Consider the following 17,174-nt stretch of genomic DNA (forward strand, 5'->3'; position numbering starts at 1 on the left):
CTCAGAGGGGGTCTCTACCCACTAGCAGTACAAACAATAAAGAACTGATCTGTGCTACAGGAAGGCTGGAAGCACTCCAGGTCCATTTACAAGTCACATCCCCCTATCCCAGAGTACTTTAACCTCAGCAATAGAATGAAAAGCAAAGGGCAGGTGCATGAGGCTACCAATTCTGGCAAGATCAACTTCTTCATATAAACTAGGATGAAACTTGTCTAGTCGGGAGGAAAAGAAACCGTGCAGCTGTCAGGCCAGTGTGCACACGCTATTAAAATGTGTCTTCACAAACTTTTAACAGTACTTTTCTTCCATCAAAATAATGAAAAGACGAACGGAAAGAAACATCTGACAGTGGTTTATGTTTAGAAAAGAAAGCTCTGGCTGGTGCTGAGTTTTGGAGGGTAGGTGGTAAGCCATGGCTAACAGCTGCCCACTCCGTCAACACACCAGGGACCTCCGGAACTGAAAGCACAGGTCTCAACAGCTTCAGCTAAAGAACCAGGCTCTGGAGCTGGGGCTGTTCCGGCCTCACATCCTCTATGGATCAGGCACAGAGGGAGGAAGAACAACCCACACTGAGCATTGGGTTCCCACACACAGAGAAAAATTAATTCATTGATCTCCTACAATGGGCCAGAGTGTGCCTTCCTGCCCCGGGGTAGGGGGGTTCCTCCTAGGGCTCCGTCAGGGGAACAGAATTTCCTTCCCCCGCCCCGAGTGGGAGGCCCAGAGCCTCTGCATTGGCCCTGTGCTCCTGGTGACCCCACTCCCTGCCCAGGGACTGCCCCTGGCCACAGCTACCCTGGGGATCCCCCTTAAAGGGAGTTTCTCGCCTCCCCCATCTCCAGGCTGGAGAGACAACCTTTCCCTGGTAAACTCTGCAGGCCACAAGGGGATGATGTGACTTCTCCTGGCTCCACCCACTCCTTCCACCCACATCCGGTCCCTGCCCTCACCCCGCGCAGACCCCAAGAACATCAGCAAGACACCACACGGTCTGCTGCCGTGTGGGAGGAGAGAGACCTGCACACACCTCTAGGGGGCACAATCCTGACCCTCCACACCCCCATTTTTTCCTGCTGCATTGCCCTCCTGGGAGAGGATCAGACGGCCAGGGGGAAAGCACCTCTCCCGGCTGCTGGGTGCTGCCGTCACCAGCAGTCCTGATCGTCAGCTTAAAAGCCATTTTCAATGCAGTGTTTCAGGAGAGGGTGCACAGATGAGGTTCATTCATCTGGAGGAAGAAGAAAGGACCCCAGGAATGGGAGGCTGTCGTTGGTGCTACAGTGATAAAGCATCTTGAATTACTAGGCTGAAAACTTTTCCTGAATGTAACAGTCCTTTCAGAGACAGGTCTCATGCACTGACTGCAAAGCGAATTTCTTTCTCAACATCTGTATGTGCCTTCCTTCTCCCAGTGAGCAGCCCTGGCAGCTGTGCTCACCCAGCTCACTCCCTGGACTCGAACTAGCTTTTCAGTCCAGCTGAAACGGCGGTAGAGCAAACCAGTGTAGCTGCGCACAAGTGCAAAGCTGCATTGTAGCGGAGCGAAAACACGCTAGGTGGGCAAAGCACAAGCCAATGTAAAACCATGGGAGACATTGGGGTTAATTAAAAGTTGCAAGGAGTCAAAAGCAATAAATGCTAACAAAGTCTTTAATCAAGCAAACATTTCTAAACAGCTCCAAAACAGCAACCCGACTGGAGTACACTGGTCTGCTCAGATATGAGCTCTTAGAAGTTTTTAAGGTCAGGCTTGACAAAGCCCTGGCTGGCATGATTTAGTTGGGGATTGGTCCTGCTTTGAGCAGGGGGTTGGACTAGATGACCTCCTGAGGTCCCTTCCAACCCTGATCTTCTATGATTCCTTCTTGTGTTAATCCCATCTCATGAGGTCCTCTCCCTCCAAAGTGCTCTGTCCAATGCCAGATCCTCTATCACACCCATGCTAACATATCTTCCTTTACGACATCCCACCACTTCTTGGAGTGGCCTCTTTCAGTCTTGCTCTGTTGGACTCTGTTATCCATTTGAGGACTCAGGAGCCAGTGTATGGTTTGTGAGTGAGTTTAGACACAAGCGAAGAAACAATAATGGCCAAACCAGCATTTTCCCAAGCAAGCCAGCACCACCACCACCGCCTTGCAACCATCCTACTTCGGGACGACACTGCTGTCACACGAAGGAAAGGCATTTTTTGCCCCTTGGCAGTGACACACGGGATTTACTTACCACCAGCGAAGCTTTTCTCACAGGAGCGTGAGTTTGTTCTTTGTTGAGAGGGCATTATTGTCATCTGGAGTGGTCTATGTAGCTCGCGTTTGATTACGTGGCACTAGTTCAACTGGGGGCTTGAGGCGGAGGGACGTATACTTGGATATGAAATTAATGCTTTTCTATCACATCTTACCCTGGATAATGCTTTCCATTACTCTTTGCTAAGCTGCATCCCGACTCAGGCACACATGGCAGCGTGCTGTGAACTAGAAGTTTGGCCACTGTAGTAGCTGGAACGACGAGGAACCTGTGCGGGAGTACAGCACATGACGGGCACAACCGTTACTCTAAGCACTGACTCGCTGTTTTGCTAACGCACCTTCAACAGCATCTCTTCGGCGGCACTCTTGGTCTGTGCGTGGCCGGCAGTGGGCTTCCATACGACGTGGTGAATTAAAATACCACCAGGGTGACCTTTAAAAAAAAAGAGAGAGAAATTGAAAACAGCGTTCATCTACCCCAATATAGACTCCGGACTCGTCAATTAATCTGAGAGGATGTGGCTGTGGAGAGACTTTCCAGAGGAGATGGGGTGAACCCAGATCCTGACTGTCTTTGGGAAATGCAGAAAAACCTGCCACTTTGAAACGGCCTTTCCACTCTCACAGGAATTATATGCACAATACTGACAACCTCTCCTGCCCCTAACCCCTAATACTAACACCCCCTCCTGCCACTCAACCACTTCTAAACAACCACTCCCCCAAAATCCTGTTGCAAGCAGAGGCCTGATCCCACAAATGGAGACGTGCCAGAGATTCCATGAAGTCCAGTACGAACACTACTATTGACTTGACATGGAAGACATAAGAAGCTATGGGCAGAAATCTAAACCCTAGGACAGACAAACATGTGCCTAAGGATAGAAAACAGATTGTGTCAGTCAAATGGGACATTTCAGGGTTAAAATAAGTGACAACTACTGTTCCTTAAAGATCTGCATTGCCAGAGGACTCTCCCTTGTATCTTATAGAAGATGACCTTTCAGGAGTACAATTTCCAAAAGTATTAAACCTGCTGGGGAGAGAGAGCTAGGGGGAACTGAGAAGAATTCACGACTGAGACAGATTCGATATATGGACCAACCAAATAGAGCTTGCAGGTAAGCAAGAAGTGAAATGTAATGATGATAAGAAAAAAATAAACAAATATTACCCAGTATTCCAACATGAAACATAATGCACAAAACAGACAAGCGAAGAGATCTAAAGCCAGCCACACAATGTATTAGGAGTATAAAGCAAAGGCAGAAAAGGCATTGGCATATACACAGACCTAGTGCTATGGAGCAAAAACCAATGAAAGTTAATTTGGCAATTTATAAGATACTCATAAAAAAATCTGGAAAATGCTTGGGTTTCATTTCATGAACATTTTGTAGCAAAACTAAAAAACATGACATAGCACAAAATACACTTGCAAGTGGGTCAGAACCCAGTTCTGCTGCATTCAAGGGCTCAGATTATTTTGATACTGTTAGCATTTTGCAAAATTAAATCCATAGTTACTTGAAAAAAAATCCAAAGCCAGGAAATTTGTTTCATTCATACGGAGATGTGCAGAGCCTAGTCACCTTATTCTTGGCTGTCTGACAGTGCAGTCAGAAGAGGAAGCCTCTCCCATTGGGTAGGAGAATGATCAAAATTGCCCCTGAGAAAAATGGAAAAAGCCACCTGAACGCTTGGTCTTGCTTCTACTGAAATGAACAGAAGTTTGGCAATTTGCTTCTCTGGGACCAGCACAGAGCCCTGAATGTCAATCTCCCTTCTTGATCTTTCACAGATTCACAGAGTTTGCTCCTTCCCTGTGGCGAAGGAACCAGTCACAGCTTCCTGGCTCAGCCACCCAGCCCCGGTGGAAGTTAAAAGCTGCAGAGGGGCACTGTTAGTTTGCTCCTCAGGTCTCTCAGAGCCCTTATGTCAATGTCTCTTTGGGCCCCAAGCCTTCCCCTCTCCTCCTAAGGCCTTTTCCCTCCGTGCCCCGGATACGACCCCCGCCTTTCCCTTAGGTCAGCCATGGGATTTCCATCCCGGGGGGAATCTCCAGCAGCATGACACAAAGTGGTCAGACCCGGACACTCCAGTCCATAGATTTTAAGGCCAGAAGGGACCATTGTTCTCAGTGCACAGGGGGGATTAACCCATTCACGGAAACAGAGGGTGATGTCTCTTGCTGCTGACAGAGTCAAGTGAGAGAAATAAATAATTAAACGCCAGGGGAAGGGGGAGGTGCTTTGGGGATAGTACAGATTACAGCAGAGCAGCCATGAACAGTGCCTCCAAGTTAGAGGGACGCTGCCTGCTTCCCCAGTCCCATTCCTGTCTGAACTCAGTCTCCCACGTCCCTGCTACGAGCAACACCTAACCTGAGGGCACGTCTACACCGTGCTCTGGAGCCTGCAGGAGCACGCCTCCCAGCCCAGACTGACAGCCTTGGGCCAGCGGGGATCGAGCCAGCGCTCTAACAACAGGCATGTAGACAAAGCTTTGAAGTTACGGCTTGGGCTGGAGCTCAGGCTCTGAAGCTCAGTGAGGAAAGTTGGGCTTCAAAGCCTGCGTGCCAGCCCGAGCTGCAATTTCAAGGTGCTGCGAAAAGCACAAAGTAACCAAACTGAACTAAATCTGGCTGGGATGATTTAGTTGGGGTTGGCCCTGCTTGGAGCAGGGGTGGGACTAGATGACCTCCTGAGGTCCCTTCCAACCCTGATCTTCTATGATTCTGTAAGTGTAACCTCCTAGGGCACGTCTACACAGCTATGTTAGAGAAGCCGCGTGAGCCCCGCTAATCTGAGTCTGTCGACCTGGCCCGGGAGGCGCGGCGCCGCAGGCTCCGCGTCACTAAGGAGTGACTTTTTTCCATCAGTTCAGTTTGTCTCCTTTGTGCACGTGACAGCACTGTACGTACAGCTGGCTTCCCTGCTTCCCCACAGAGTCAGCCCAATGCCTCCGTTACTTCTATGGGTCTCTCGCAGCAACAGAGCCAGAGAACCATAGAGAACAATAGGAAAATGGGATAATAAAACCGTAAAAATTGTCCAGAGTAGGTGTAGGACCTGCAAATACCTTCAGCTTATTGCTCAAAAGGGACCAGATCTGAAATTGGTGCTGTCCCTTTAACATAGATGTACAGATGGATTCGTACATATAAAGGGTCATATTGGGCTGTCGGTTTTTAGCAAAATTGTCATTGACACCAGTGGAGAGTGCTGTCTGTAGCTGATCGAATCCTCGGGCAATATTGTGCCAAGTGCAGATTGCGATGGATCCTGGAGGCAACATCTCCTTTGCAGCTCACAGTATTCTCAACGGCGCAAACACATGACGGTTTGGGCTTAGGCTCCTCTCCTCTTCTGCAAAAACTTACATATATTCTTAACTTTTAAGAATGGTCCCATTGACTTCAGTGAGACTAGCCACATGCTTCAACGGAAGCATGCAAGTGTTTGCAGAACTGGGACCCTAGCTCTTTGGAATTTCAGGATTTTTACTCTCTCTTTGGTGCTGTATGTCCCAGGTCTAGCGAATACAGTGTAGTGGGAAGAATAGCAAGTCCTGAAAAGCAGTCATGGCAGAGATGGAAATGTAGTGTTTGTAAAAATAATCTGCTGTAGGAGAGTCTTTTGGAAATATATTCCCTCCACCAAAGGAGGCTTGCTTTTCGTGTCCCAGTAGTATGTACAACTTTAGACAATACTTTTCAACTCCAGTAACTTTTTACCTAATTCGTGATTGGTTTCTTAAGTGGATTCAGCAGATAAATTATCACCCAGATGATATTAGCTTCCTCATTCAGTGTCTAATCCATTTTGAAAGATTGAGAAAATTCTATAAATATTTAAATTAAATAAAATCTGCATCTGCTTAGTGATCTTAATGAAAAATTAAGCTGATGTTCTCATAAAAAAGTGTAAATGTTCAAAGCAACTGTACAGGTAGGCTAGTGTTGTTGCATCTCAAATTATGTACAATTGATTAATACACATTTTTGTAAGCTGCTGTCACAGGCAGAGTTCAACATCGTATTTGATTTCAAATCCTGAGGGAGCTGCCTATTCTAATGCTCAGATTCATGTTAAACTTTGAAAAATCATCGCTTCTTGACTCTGTTTTAGAATCTGACAGAAAAGTGCCTTTTCAGGGTCTTTTATCTTTATTACCACTTTACATATAATTCTTCTGCACTTCTCAGACAAAACCCTGAACCCATGAGTCAGTGCTATTTGGATGTCTTCCAGGTTTTACTGAAGAGACTTGTGAACCATCAAATTGCTTTAAAACGAAATACTGTTTGCATCAACTCCACATTATTCTCTAGAAAACCCAGGTTGGCAGAGTGTTTAAGGAGAACTGTTTGCCTCTTTCATGAGGGCACAAACTTTAAATCAGACCAATCAGCTCCACTGGTGCTGTGTAAAGACAACAGATGAACAGGAATAATATATCTGTTTCAGCATGTATCCTCGGTGTCCTCTAATTCAGCTCCATAAATCTCTGAGCTGAATTCAGTGCAGATGAGCCTGGCCTACAGCACTGCTATCCGAATGCCCAGGTGATAGAGTGGCCTCATTTTCTTCCCCATAAAACTGTGCGTTTGAAGCTACATAGGCCAAGCCTCGCCACGTTTGAGAGAGAATCTCCTTGGAATACAGCTCTTACACCTCTCTGGTTGGTGACCCTTCCCCTGGGGATTTGTACAATGGAACTGGTTTATCATGTGCTGAAACTTCCCCAGTAGAAAAGGAGCAAAATTCCACTGCAATGGAGTGAAGACAGCCACTCTCCCTGCAGTGTGAGTGGACTTTAATTACCACCAAATTCATGGCCGGACTGTCCCAGCAATATCCAGCAATACGAAATCTCCCACTGGCTTCAGGGGTGTCAGATTGGACCCCCAAAGTGGGGTCCACTGCTACAGAGCAAGGCTAGCCTGAGCCACACGTTTCACACGTTTCCAATCTAAAAGGTTGGCTCTGACTAAAACATTAAATGAAGCTCATCTGCAACTGCACAGGCCAGAATGAAGAGGGAACAGCAACAACGAAGTGACCATTCCTGTGTAGCATCAAGACAAGGTGGTGCAGAAATGTGGACACCAAAAAAGATACAAACTGTTCTGTGTCAGAGCATATAAACTGAGCAGTTGGAGAAAAAAAACAAAAAAGACTCTTGCTAGAAGGTTGCAGTGTAACACGACTTGATCTTTTAGAATTCAGAATAATAAAACAAAGAGAGACAAAGCAGGCTGCTCCCTGAAACAGAGAAGCACAGCTCACCGCACCTTACTCTAGGCTGACTGGCTGCTGCAGCTCACATCCTTTCCTACAGAGCCCACTAGCCTGCAAGCAGGACCAGGAAGCCCACAGCATTTAAAGTGAGAGCTGTACAGTTTTAATACAGCTTTCCACACAGATTGCTCCTTATGTGTATGAGTGTGGATGTGTTACAGTGGCTGGTGATGAGAAGCATGTGCTTTCCTCACTCCTTGAGCAGAAAGAGCCAGCCCCACACATATGTACCACATCTCCAATGTCCCCACACAATGGACAGTCTGACTTGTCCCTGCATCAGAGGCAATTCCCATGCCTGAGGATTACATTGGCGAAACAGAGGGAAATGCAAGGAAGATGAAAAGAGGACTGGATATTGACAAATAAGATGCCCAGAGCTCAGGAGTGAGGATAGGAACATTATGGATATTTAATTAGGGAAGCAGCTATTAGGGTAGATTGCAGTTGTTTAATGATAGATTTAGTGAACTAATGTAATTAATTGTTGCATAGCAATGGAGAAACATGCAACAGTTATGGATCTTGGGAAGGAATAACCAGAGAAGAATAAAGTACACGGGCTACAACACTGCAATGCGGTAGCAAGTTCCTTACTTTCCTGCTCCACTAACAATTACAGATGATTTTCTATAGTGCCTGCTCCTCGGCGTCAGGGAGCCTCCCTACAAAGTAAGAGTTACCCACCGACGGGTTTTGTTTGTTTTAATGTCTAACCTCTGCTCCACATCCAACACTGCAGAGACAGGCGGCCAGCCGGATACAAGTTACAGCTCAACAATTCTCTTCTTGGCTCCATCCCACCCGCAGCAGAGCCTCTGGGCTGCCCTGATGTACGCCAGTGGCAGCCATCCCCTCGGGACCATCTTCCAGCTGCGGCTAGCCGGTACACTGAGCCCTCCAGCCATGCCGCCTCCACCTGCCCCCAGGCTGAAGGTGGGGTTGAAATCAGCTATGGTTGCCTGGGAAGACCCCTAGGCGATGTGGGACAAAGCAGCATTCGCCTCCTTCTGTCTGCTGCTCCTGTCACCATCTTTGTCATTACAATGGCAAAGTTCAAGGTTTTGCAGAGGAAAAACAAAATTTTCCAAATGAATGTGATAGAATGGCTTCATTTTCTTCCTCATAAAATGGCGTGTTTAAAGCTATATAGGCCAAACTACACCAAGCTTGAGAGAGAGTCTCCCTGGAAAAACCAACTTTTTCAAATGAGAACTTGGTGTTCAGACTCGGAAGGAGTGAGAACCACAGGACTTTTCCCAGCAGCAGGCAAACTGTGCCCACAAACGACACCACACTGTGTGGAAATCTGCAGTTTTGTCTTGGCTCAGTTTGGCTTCTCTGGTACAAACAGAAGGCAGCTTTTGCATTTTCTTTTTACTTCCTTCATTCCAATTGCATGTGCCTGCTGCAGGCTGGGGAGCGAGCCCAGGGTGAAGCACCACACTTACCAATGATCTGAATGTCGAACAAACTGACGGACAGACATGGGAAAAGAATCCTTATGGTGTTTCCTCCCTTTGGCTCAGCTGGGGGAGGGGGTGATGGGACTCATGATTACGAAATATCTGAGCTCCAATGCTGAAATGAAATGGGGAGAGAGAGAGAGAATATGAACTCTTTAGTATGTTTAACAATTTCCCCTCTATTAAATCCTCTCTCCCTGAGCTGGCTTAGTGCCAGCCCATAGCTTTAACTGCTGCAGGAGAAGACTGGGGACTTCATGATGAACAGTGTGGGATGGGGCAGGTCTTTCTAATCCAGAAGATCTCTGCTTCAGATGCTGAGAAGTAACGTCCTACTGCTCAGGCCTGGCATTAGGTAAAGAGACCTGAGAAAGAGCTCTGTGTGGCTGAAAGCTTGTCTCTGTCACCAACAGAAGTTGGTCCAATAAAAGATATTCCCTCCCTCACCTTGTCTCTCCATTAAGTACATAGTCAGATTACGTGTTTCATGGCAACGGTGGTAATTTAATCACAAAGAAAGAGGCTCCTTTCAGCCACTGATGTCAAACACAAAGTACCCTCATGGGACAAAAGCTCTCTCAGGGTCAGTACTATACATTCCCAAGCACTCCAGCCCTGATCCCGCAATGCACTTAAGCATGTGTTTTAATTGAAGCTTGCAAGTAGCCTCGCTGATGTCCTAGAACAAAAGAAGGGCCATATTGCTTCAGATCAATGGTCCAACTAATCCAATATCCTGTCTCCCGACAGTGGACAACGCCAGGTGCTTTAGAGGCAATCACTGAGTGATCCATCCCGTCATCAGGTCCCAGCTTCTGGTTGTTCGAGGTTTAGGGAAACCTGGAGCATGGGGTTTCGTCACTGACCATCCTGGCTAATGGCCATTGATGGACCTGTCCTCCATGAACTCACCTAATTGTTTTGTGAACCCAGTTATAGTTTTGGCCTTCACAACATCCCCCGGCAACGAGTTCCACAGGGAGACTGTGCACTGTGCGAAGAAGCACTTCCTTTTGTTTGTTTTAAACCTGCTGCCTCTTGATTTTAGTGAGTGACCCCTGGTTCCTGTGTTAAGTGAAGGGGTAAATAACACTTCCCTAGTCACTCTCTCCCCCCCCATTCGTGATTTACAGACTTTAGCACATTGCCCTTAGTCATCGCTTTCTCAGGGTGAACAGTCCCAGGCTTTTAAATCTCTCTTCAAATGGAAGCTGTTCCAGACCCTTAATAATTTTTGGTGCCCTTCTCTGTACTTTGTCCAATTCTAATCTATCTTTTTTTGAGATAAGGTGACCAGAACTGCAGGCAGCACTCAAGATGTGGGCGTACCATGGATTTATCTAGTGGCATTACGATATTTTCTATCTTATTATCTATCCCTTTCCTAATAGTTCCTAACCTTCTATTAACTTTTTTGACTGCACACTGAGCAGATGTTTTCAGAAAAATATCTATGATAACTCCAGAATCTCCTTCTTGAGTGGTCTCATATGAGGTTTCTAAACTAGACTTTCACCTCCGTAGAACTGAATTAAAATCTAGTTTGTTCATAAATGACAATAGATTTGATGGTCTGAGTAGTTCATTTCCATGCAAAAATGACTAGCTGCATTCAGAACTAATTCTCCGGAATCTGTAGGGGTGATGGATTTTTCTCATTTTGGTCTAAAAAAGAGAAATAGCAAAATTTACCCTGGAACAATAATTTTTCTAGTGAATAGTGAAAGTGACTTGGACTAATATAAAATAGGATGATATCTGAATAGAAACCTCAACCTGCCTCTAAATTAGCATGCCCAAATATCACATCATTACACCGATTCATCAAGTGTCACAGCTGTCCAGAGGCATGAACAAACTAAAAACATGGGCAATTTATGTGGACAATTCTTGGTGTGCAGATTTAATGGTAGCTATTGAAATTCTGGCCCAAAATACTTTCAGGGAACAAAATAGAAAGGAGCAGAATAAAAAGTCAGACATGAAGCTATTTCTTAACCAATAAAAACATATGCCAAAGTGCTCTCCGACACATTTAAATAACTCTTTGCTCTCTGGTTCTTATCTAATGCCATGTTTAATTTCTACATGGCACAGGTTAGCACATTCTCCATAGTTAATCACAGGCATAATAAATCCTCAACAGTTCTGCAGCACCTTTCAGATTTCTCCTTCTGTGATTTCCATTTTTATTGCAATCCTTTGCACGGCCAACAGGGCCAATGCAAATGCCATCTCTATCTGTCTTAGGGAAACGTCTCCTTTGACATTGTCTTCCATGTAATTAGCAGTCAGCTACTCAATACATTACTCATGATCATTTTTAGTGCAGTCAGCCTCTTCCTCCTCAAGTGAGAAGGTTGATGGAGGGTTCTGTTATGCTAAATCTGCCTTGTCTGAAAAAGGGAATTTCTTTCTTAATAACCACAAGAAACCACCTCCTTTTCCTGAAAGGTCTCATCTACCAATGCACCAAACAGAGACGAGGTTAGGGAAAGCTCATTCCTAAGTCATTCCAAAGCATTACTTGGAAAGTTACCTGATATTAAAAGAACTTCATTTTGGAAACAGGAGGATTACACCCTATAGAGTGTTCAATAACTGGTCCATAACAGCAGCATGCAGATTGCCAAATTGGATCAGACCAAGGGCCATCTTGTCTAGTATCCTGGTCCCGATGCTTCAAGAAAACATACAAGAAATCCCACAAATGACAGGAAATAATTGTACAGCCTCCACCAGTGCCACAGGTTTAGAGGCTTGGGCACTGGGTGTAGGACCAGGTATATGGTGGGATTTTAATGCTTCCATAATACTACTCCTTGCTTTCTAAATACTAACTGAGTGGGTCACACAACCCTTCTGCGAGCCAGCTCGGAACGGTGAGCGCCATTCCACAGACAGGGCTACATGACTTACCCCTCGTCACAGAGCGAGCCTGTCAGCGCTGGGATTACAACTCAAGAGCTGCCGGCTTCCAGTCCAATTCTCTGACCACTAGACAATGTATCTCCTTGTGGTCACGTGTGCCGACATTTAACTATTAGAGGTGAGAGTGATACTCATCGTGCTTACCTATTGTACACAAAGATTTACAGGTTTCAGAGTAGCAGCCGTGTTAGTCTGTATCCGCAAAAAGAAAAGGAGTACTTGTGGCACCTTAGAGACTAACACATTTATTTGAGCATAAGCTTTCGTGAGCTACAGCTCACTTCATCGGATGCATGCAGTGGAAAATACAGTGGGGAGATTTATATACACAGAGAACATGAAACAGTGGGTGTTACCATACACAGTGTAACGAGAGTGATCAGGTAAGGTGAGCTATTACTGGCAGGAGAGTGGAGGGGAGAGGGGGGAACCTTTTGTAGTGATAATCAAGGTGGGCCATTTCCAGCAGTTGACAAGAACGTCTGAGGAACAATGGGGGGAGGGAGATAAACATGGGGAAATAGTTTTACTTTGTGTAATGACCCATCCCAGTCTCTAGTCAAGCCTAAGTTAATTGTATCCAGTTTGCAAATTAATTCCAAGTCAGCAGTCTCTCGCTGGAGTCTGTTTTTGAAGTTTTTTTACAGTGGTGCTGTTCAGCATGTGGTAACATTGAAAAGAAAGACGACTCTTCTCGTTGACTCATCTACAGTAGAGCTTTTTCAGATCAGGAATGGAGGAAAAGCAGCTTCAGTTATCCATGCAGCCCAGCATGTGACGTGCGTACGAATGGAGGCAGAGATGACAGAGGAGGCTGGATAATAGTGAATAGTATTTGTGTTGTCACATTGTGTTAGATGATCCTGGGGGAAAGAATCTCATTATTCCATGAGCTAAAACAGCTTCTTTAGTCAGGAACAATTTCATCTCCATGCTAAATGAAACTTCACTTTCATTATGTACTTGAAATATACACATGCTAGTAGTCAGGTATTACAAATGAAGTCATGTTAAAACAACCAGAACATTTAGACATCTCATTCTTTAACAAACTAAACACTCTTAACTGGCAGTTACATTTGATCAGTTCTAGGTTTATTCCACCTTTCTTGACAGTTTGTGTAGGAAAGGAGGCCAGGGAAGGAAGCCCTGAAAGATCCCATGCCTGGCAGACGTGTCTTTATTTTGGATCTAGCTCTCTCTCTAAAAGGCAGGCAAGGGAAGACAAGATGTCAACTGGAGAAAGAGGCAAATTCAACAGTGGTGTCTGTTACTCATGAGGTCTGACCCGCCATTGCACTCCACCCGTTTTACACCAGTTACTCCACTGCAGCTCACACAACTACGCAGTGTAAAACTGGCGTAATGGAGGGGAGAATCAGGCCCCTGGGGTGGCTGAGGGTTAGAAAACGGATGTCAGGGATGGAACTGTGAGGTGACCGTGTGCATGAAGAATTAAAGGAACGTACGCGAAAGGCAAGGGGCGAGGGAATACTGCAGCACTGAACCCCAACCCCAACTCCACAGCAGCAGGAGCATCTGCACCTTACTCACGAGTGCTTTTTAAAATCCGTGGCTGTGCAGCAGCATGGGACAAGCCCTCCTACGCTGTCTTCAACCCTCCTGTTATTTGTGTTCCCTGCTACACTCCCACTTGATTCCAACCCTTCGCATGTCAGGGGCACTCATTGTGTTGCCCACTGCAGGGCAAACTGGGACAAGTTCCCTCACTGAATCACTTGCAGCTATTTTCTGACTTGCATCACTTTTTGCATCACTACTGAGTTTGGTCCGAGGCTTCCCTGGGAGACATCCCTGGTCTAGGGTTGGCCCAGAGTTGCGGTATAAATATTCCCTCATCGTGGAGAAAAGGAGCCATGTTCACAGTTTTATTTACAAGAACCTTTCTCCAAGTATCAAAATGAGCACGTGGTGAAGAGGGGCTGTTTGTCAGAAGCATCAGCACCATGTCTACCCTCAAGGACCTCACCCCGGCCAGAGGAGAGTGCAAAGAGTGCAGGAGGGGAGCAGCAGTGCCAGAAGAGAGCAAGGCTCAGGTAGGATAGGAGGGAGTGGGAGGCCAGACACAGGGGGAGCCAAGAGCAGAAGCGAAAGTGGGGAACAAACAGCTCCCAAAAGCTCCCTCCCCACTGGAAGCAGACAGTGGCAGGAGACAGCCTGACTCAGTCTGACCTGCAGGAGGAGAATGGGCGCTTCGCAGATTCCTGAGGCGTGCAGGGGGTGAATGGGATGGGGGTGGGTCTGGGCCTGCCTTGGATTTCAGGTGATATGATTCAAACATCTGCGCTTTCTAGCTCTGGTTTCCATTGGGTTCTGCTGACCCATGTGCTGCAGCAAGGCTGAATGCAAACCGTCTGTCCAAACCAAAATCTCAGCCTGGTTCTGACATCTCCTTGTGGATGTCTCGCCAGCCGTTCAAGCTCCACATGGCTAAAACAGAGCTCTTAATCCTCCGCCCAAAGCCTTTGCTGCAACCTCCATTCTCCAGCCCTGGGGACGCACCATCATCCTGCCAGCCACTCCAGCCCGTAACCTGGGCTTCATCTTCGACTTCGGCCTCTCTCTGGGTCCTCACATCCAGGCTCTGATCTCAGCATAACATCTCTAAGCAGGGCCTTTCCTATGCAGCCACAGAGCTAAGGCTTTGTCTGCAGTACACACTGCTGTCCAGGCTCTCTTCTTGAGTCTCGATCACTGCAACATTCCTCTCTGGCCGTGACCAATGTAATCTTGCCCTGTTCCTACCCATTCAGAATGATGCTGCAACTATCGCGGTCCTACCCCGTGGCTTCGACCACGTCACCCCTCTCTGTGCATCCCTCCGCTGGCTCTCCTTGCTGCCCTGCATCGAACAGAAGCTGCTTGTCTTACTTTCAAGGCCCTTCCTGGCCTAACCCCATCCTATCTATCCTTGCTCCCCACTACCAGGATGTTGACTCCTGCCTCACCTCAGCCCATGCCAGACTCAATCACCCACTTGTTATGTTTTCAAACATCTTCTTGCTTTCCCCCATGTTTCTCCTCATGCCTGGGAGAAGCACACTGTTAGCATGCACAAAGCTACCCCTTGAGCCTCCCTCAGATTCCTCCTTAAAACGTTCCTTGGCCATGATGCCTACAAAAACCTGGAAATGGTTTCACTGCGGGAGCGCGGATGCCACAGCCTATCAGGCGGACTAAGGCTGTCCCATTGTTTCCTAGTACTCCTCCATCAGCCTGGCGGTATCCGTCCATTGTTTCTCGTCTTACGCTTTGTGTACAAGGCCAGTTAGCGAGCGGCAAGCCCCGGTGTGAATTTACAGCGCACCAGCGTGCCGTGTGGACCTTGCTACAGCAGGCAGCACGTACTGCATTTTCAGGATGCTGAGCTGCACTCTGGACCTTTTCATGCCCGCTAGCACTGTACACAGAGCGGGTGGGTGGGCGGGGAGCTGATGTGCTGTAGATTTGCTCTCTGGCTTGCTGTGCACTAGTTCACAACGTAGACAAGCCCTTAAATCATAAGATATTCGAGGTAGGGACCATCTTTTTGTTCCAGTTGTACAGCGCCTCGCACAATGGGGTTCTGGCCCAGGACTGCGGCTCCTAGGTACTACGGCACTACAAATCATACGTGATAATACTAAACTTACACATACAGGAGCTGCTCTCGAACCTTTTGCATCACATCTATTTTGCTCAGCAACCGAAAGCTGCATCAGAGACTTTCTATACAGGCAAAGTTTAGGTGGGCATCGTTGTCTGTGGGGAATCAGACACTCACTCCTAGGAACGAATCACCATGGATCATTCATTCTCTGTCACACGGAGCAAGTACTTCAAACTGCTTAACCCTGGACTGTACCTTTCCAGCAGGAAGCGCATCGCCTTGTGGGCTCGACCCAGCACAGCACCTATATGTGTGTCATTTTAAACATGGGAGCAGTCCCATCACTTTTCCCCATCTGCTTAATGTTGGGCACGTGTTGGAGTGCAGGCTGATCTGAGGCCTGTGGGATGACGACATACCACAAGCCTGATTCTCCACTGCCTTGGGCCTGGTACAGCCAGTTACAACTGGACAAAATCCAGCTTTAGCGTGCAGCCACCAGCTCTTGTTAAGCAGACAAAGGTACAATGAGACCCAAAGTCTTTGAAGACGGACCAATTAGACTAGAAATATGGTGCACTTTTTTTTAATCAGTGTGGGTAATTAACCACTGGAACAATTTATCAAGGGATGTGACATACTGTCCATCACAGGCATCTGAGTGGATGTTTTTCTAAAGGATCAAACAGGAATTATTCAGGGAAGTCCTATGGCCTGTGTTATACAGGAGGACAGAGTAGGTGATCACAATGGTCCTTTCTGACCTTTTAATCTATGACTTTATGAAAATGGGGGTAAATCACTGTCATTCTGTCCTGGTATCATTTCAACTCACTTTATGCCAGTGTAAATGATGCCCAGCAGGGAGAATCTGGTCCATTATTCACACGTAGCATTTTCATTGTCTTACTAAAACTCATTAGCCAACATTCTGCACTCAGATGTGCGTGTGTGTGTATCTCCTGTGTAAGCCAGTGAGAGCACTTGTTGCGGCAGGTTATTCATGTGTTTTAACAGCCTATACATTTACTGATACTTAATTTCCAGCGTGCAGAAACAATAAAAAGTCATTTTAAACCCCAAACTATCTGCTATTATCACAAAGAACTATTTTAATGTTAGTTGGCCATTCTTTCCACGTGTCACGGCATGACTCAGCCTGTCCAAGTTCCCGAGACGATGAAAGCAGCTGTCTGGAATGTATGCAGGATGAAGGAAGTGGTGCCTCTATCACCAGGAAACAGGGAGTAAACTCTTCTAACCGTGCCCACCAAGCTCAGGCCCTACACAGCTAAGCTCATGCAGTAAGACAGACAACTACCAACCAGTTATAATTGATCGAGTGTGCCAAAGTGGAGAACTCTGCTCATGAGACTGGTCAACTATGTCGTCACCTAAATTACTCGTAACCCATTTAGCCAATTCTACCACAGTTGTTTTACTAATTTCTGACCCTTTACACAGAGACTGCAAATAACATGCAGAGTGGTTATGAATCTGTGGATGAACATCCTTTAGGGCCTCGTCAGGAACCACCAAATTCACTTAAAGGAAAACTTCAAATTTGAGGTCTCAAGTGAATTCCTAGTGTTTTGGGGGAACTACT

The 17,174-nt window shown here is 46.6% G+C and overlaps 1 protein-coding gene across 16 annotated transcripts in view; it reads right to left on the reverse strand.

The window, feature by feature from the left end:
• The window catches only part of HTR2C (5-hydroxytryptamine receptor 2C), a 435,377-nt gene that overhangs the window by 139,445 nt on the left and 278,758 nt on the right, over positions 1-17,174 (reverse strand). For 8 of the 16 annotated variants that reach the window (XM_043522556.1, XM_043522552.1, XM_043522557.1 and 5 more), the window contains one exon: positions 2,597-2,691. In XM_043522556.1, coding sequence (XP_043378491.1) covers positions 2,597-2,691 — 95 coding nt within the window. Of the gene's footprint in view, positions 1-2,232; positions 2,692-9,012; positions 9,144-17,174 lie in introns of those variants that run through there. The other 8 variants (XM_037908975.2, XM_043522554.1, XM_037908978.2 and 5 more) reach the window with 4 other exon arrangements.

This window comes from Chelonia mydas, chromosome 9 (assembly GCF_015237465.2).
Source record: "Chelonia mydas isolate rCheMyd1 chromosome 9, rCheMyd1.pri.v2, whole genome shotgun sequence".
NCBI classification, from domain to species: Eukaryota; Metazoa; Chordata; order Testudines; family Cheloniidae; genus Chelonia; species Chelonia mydas.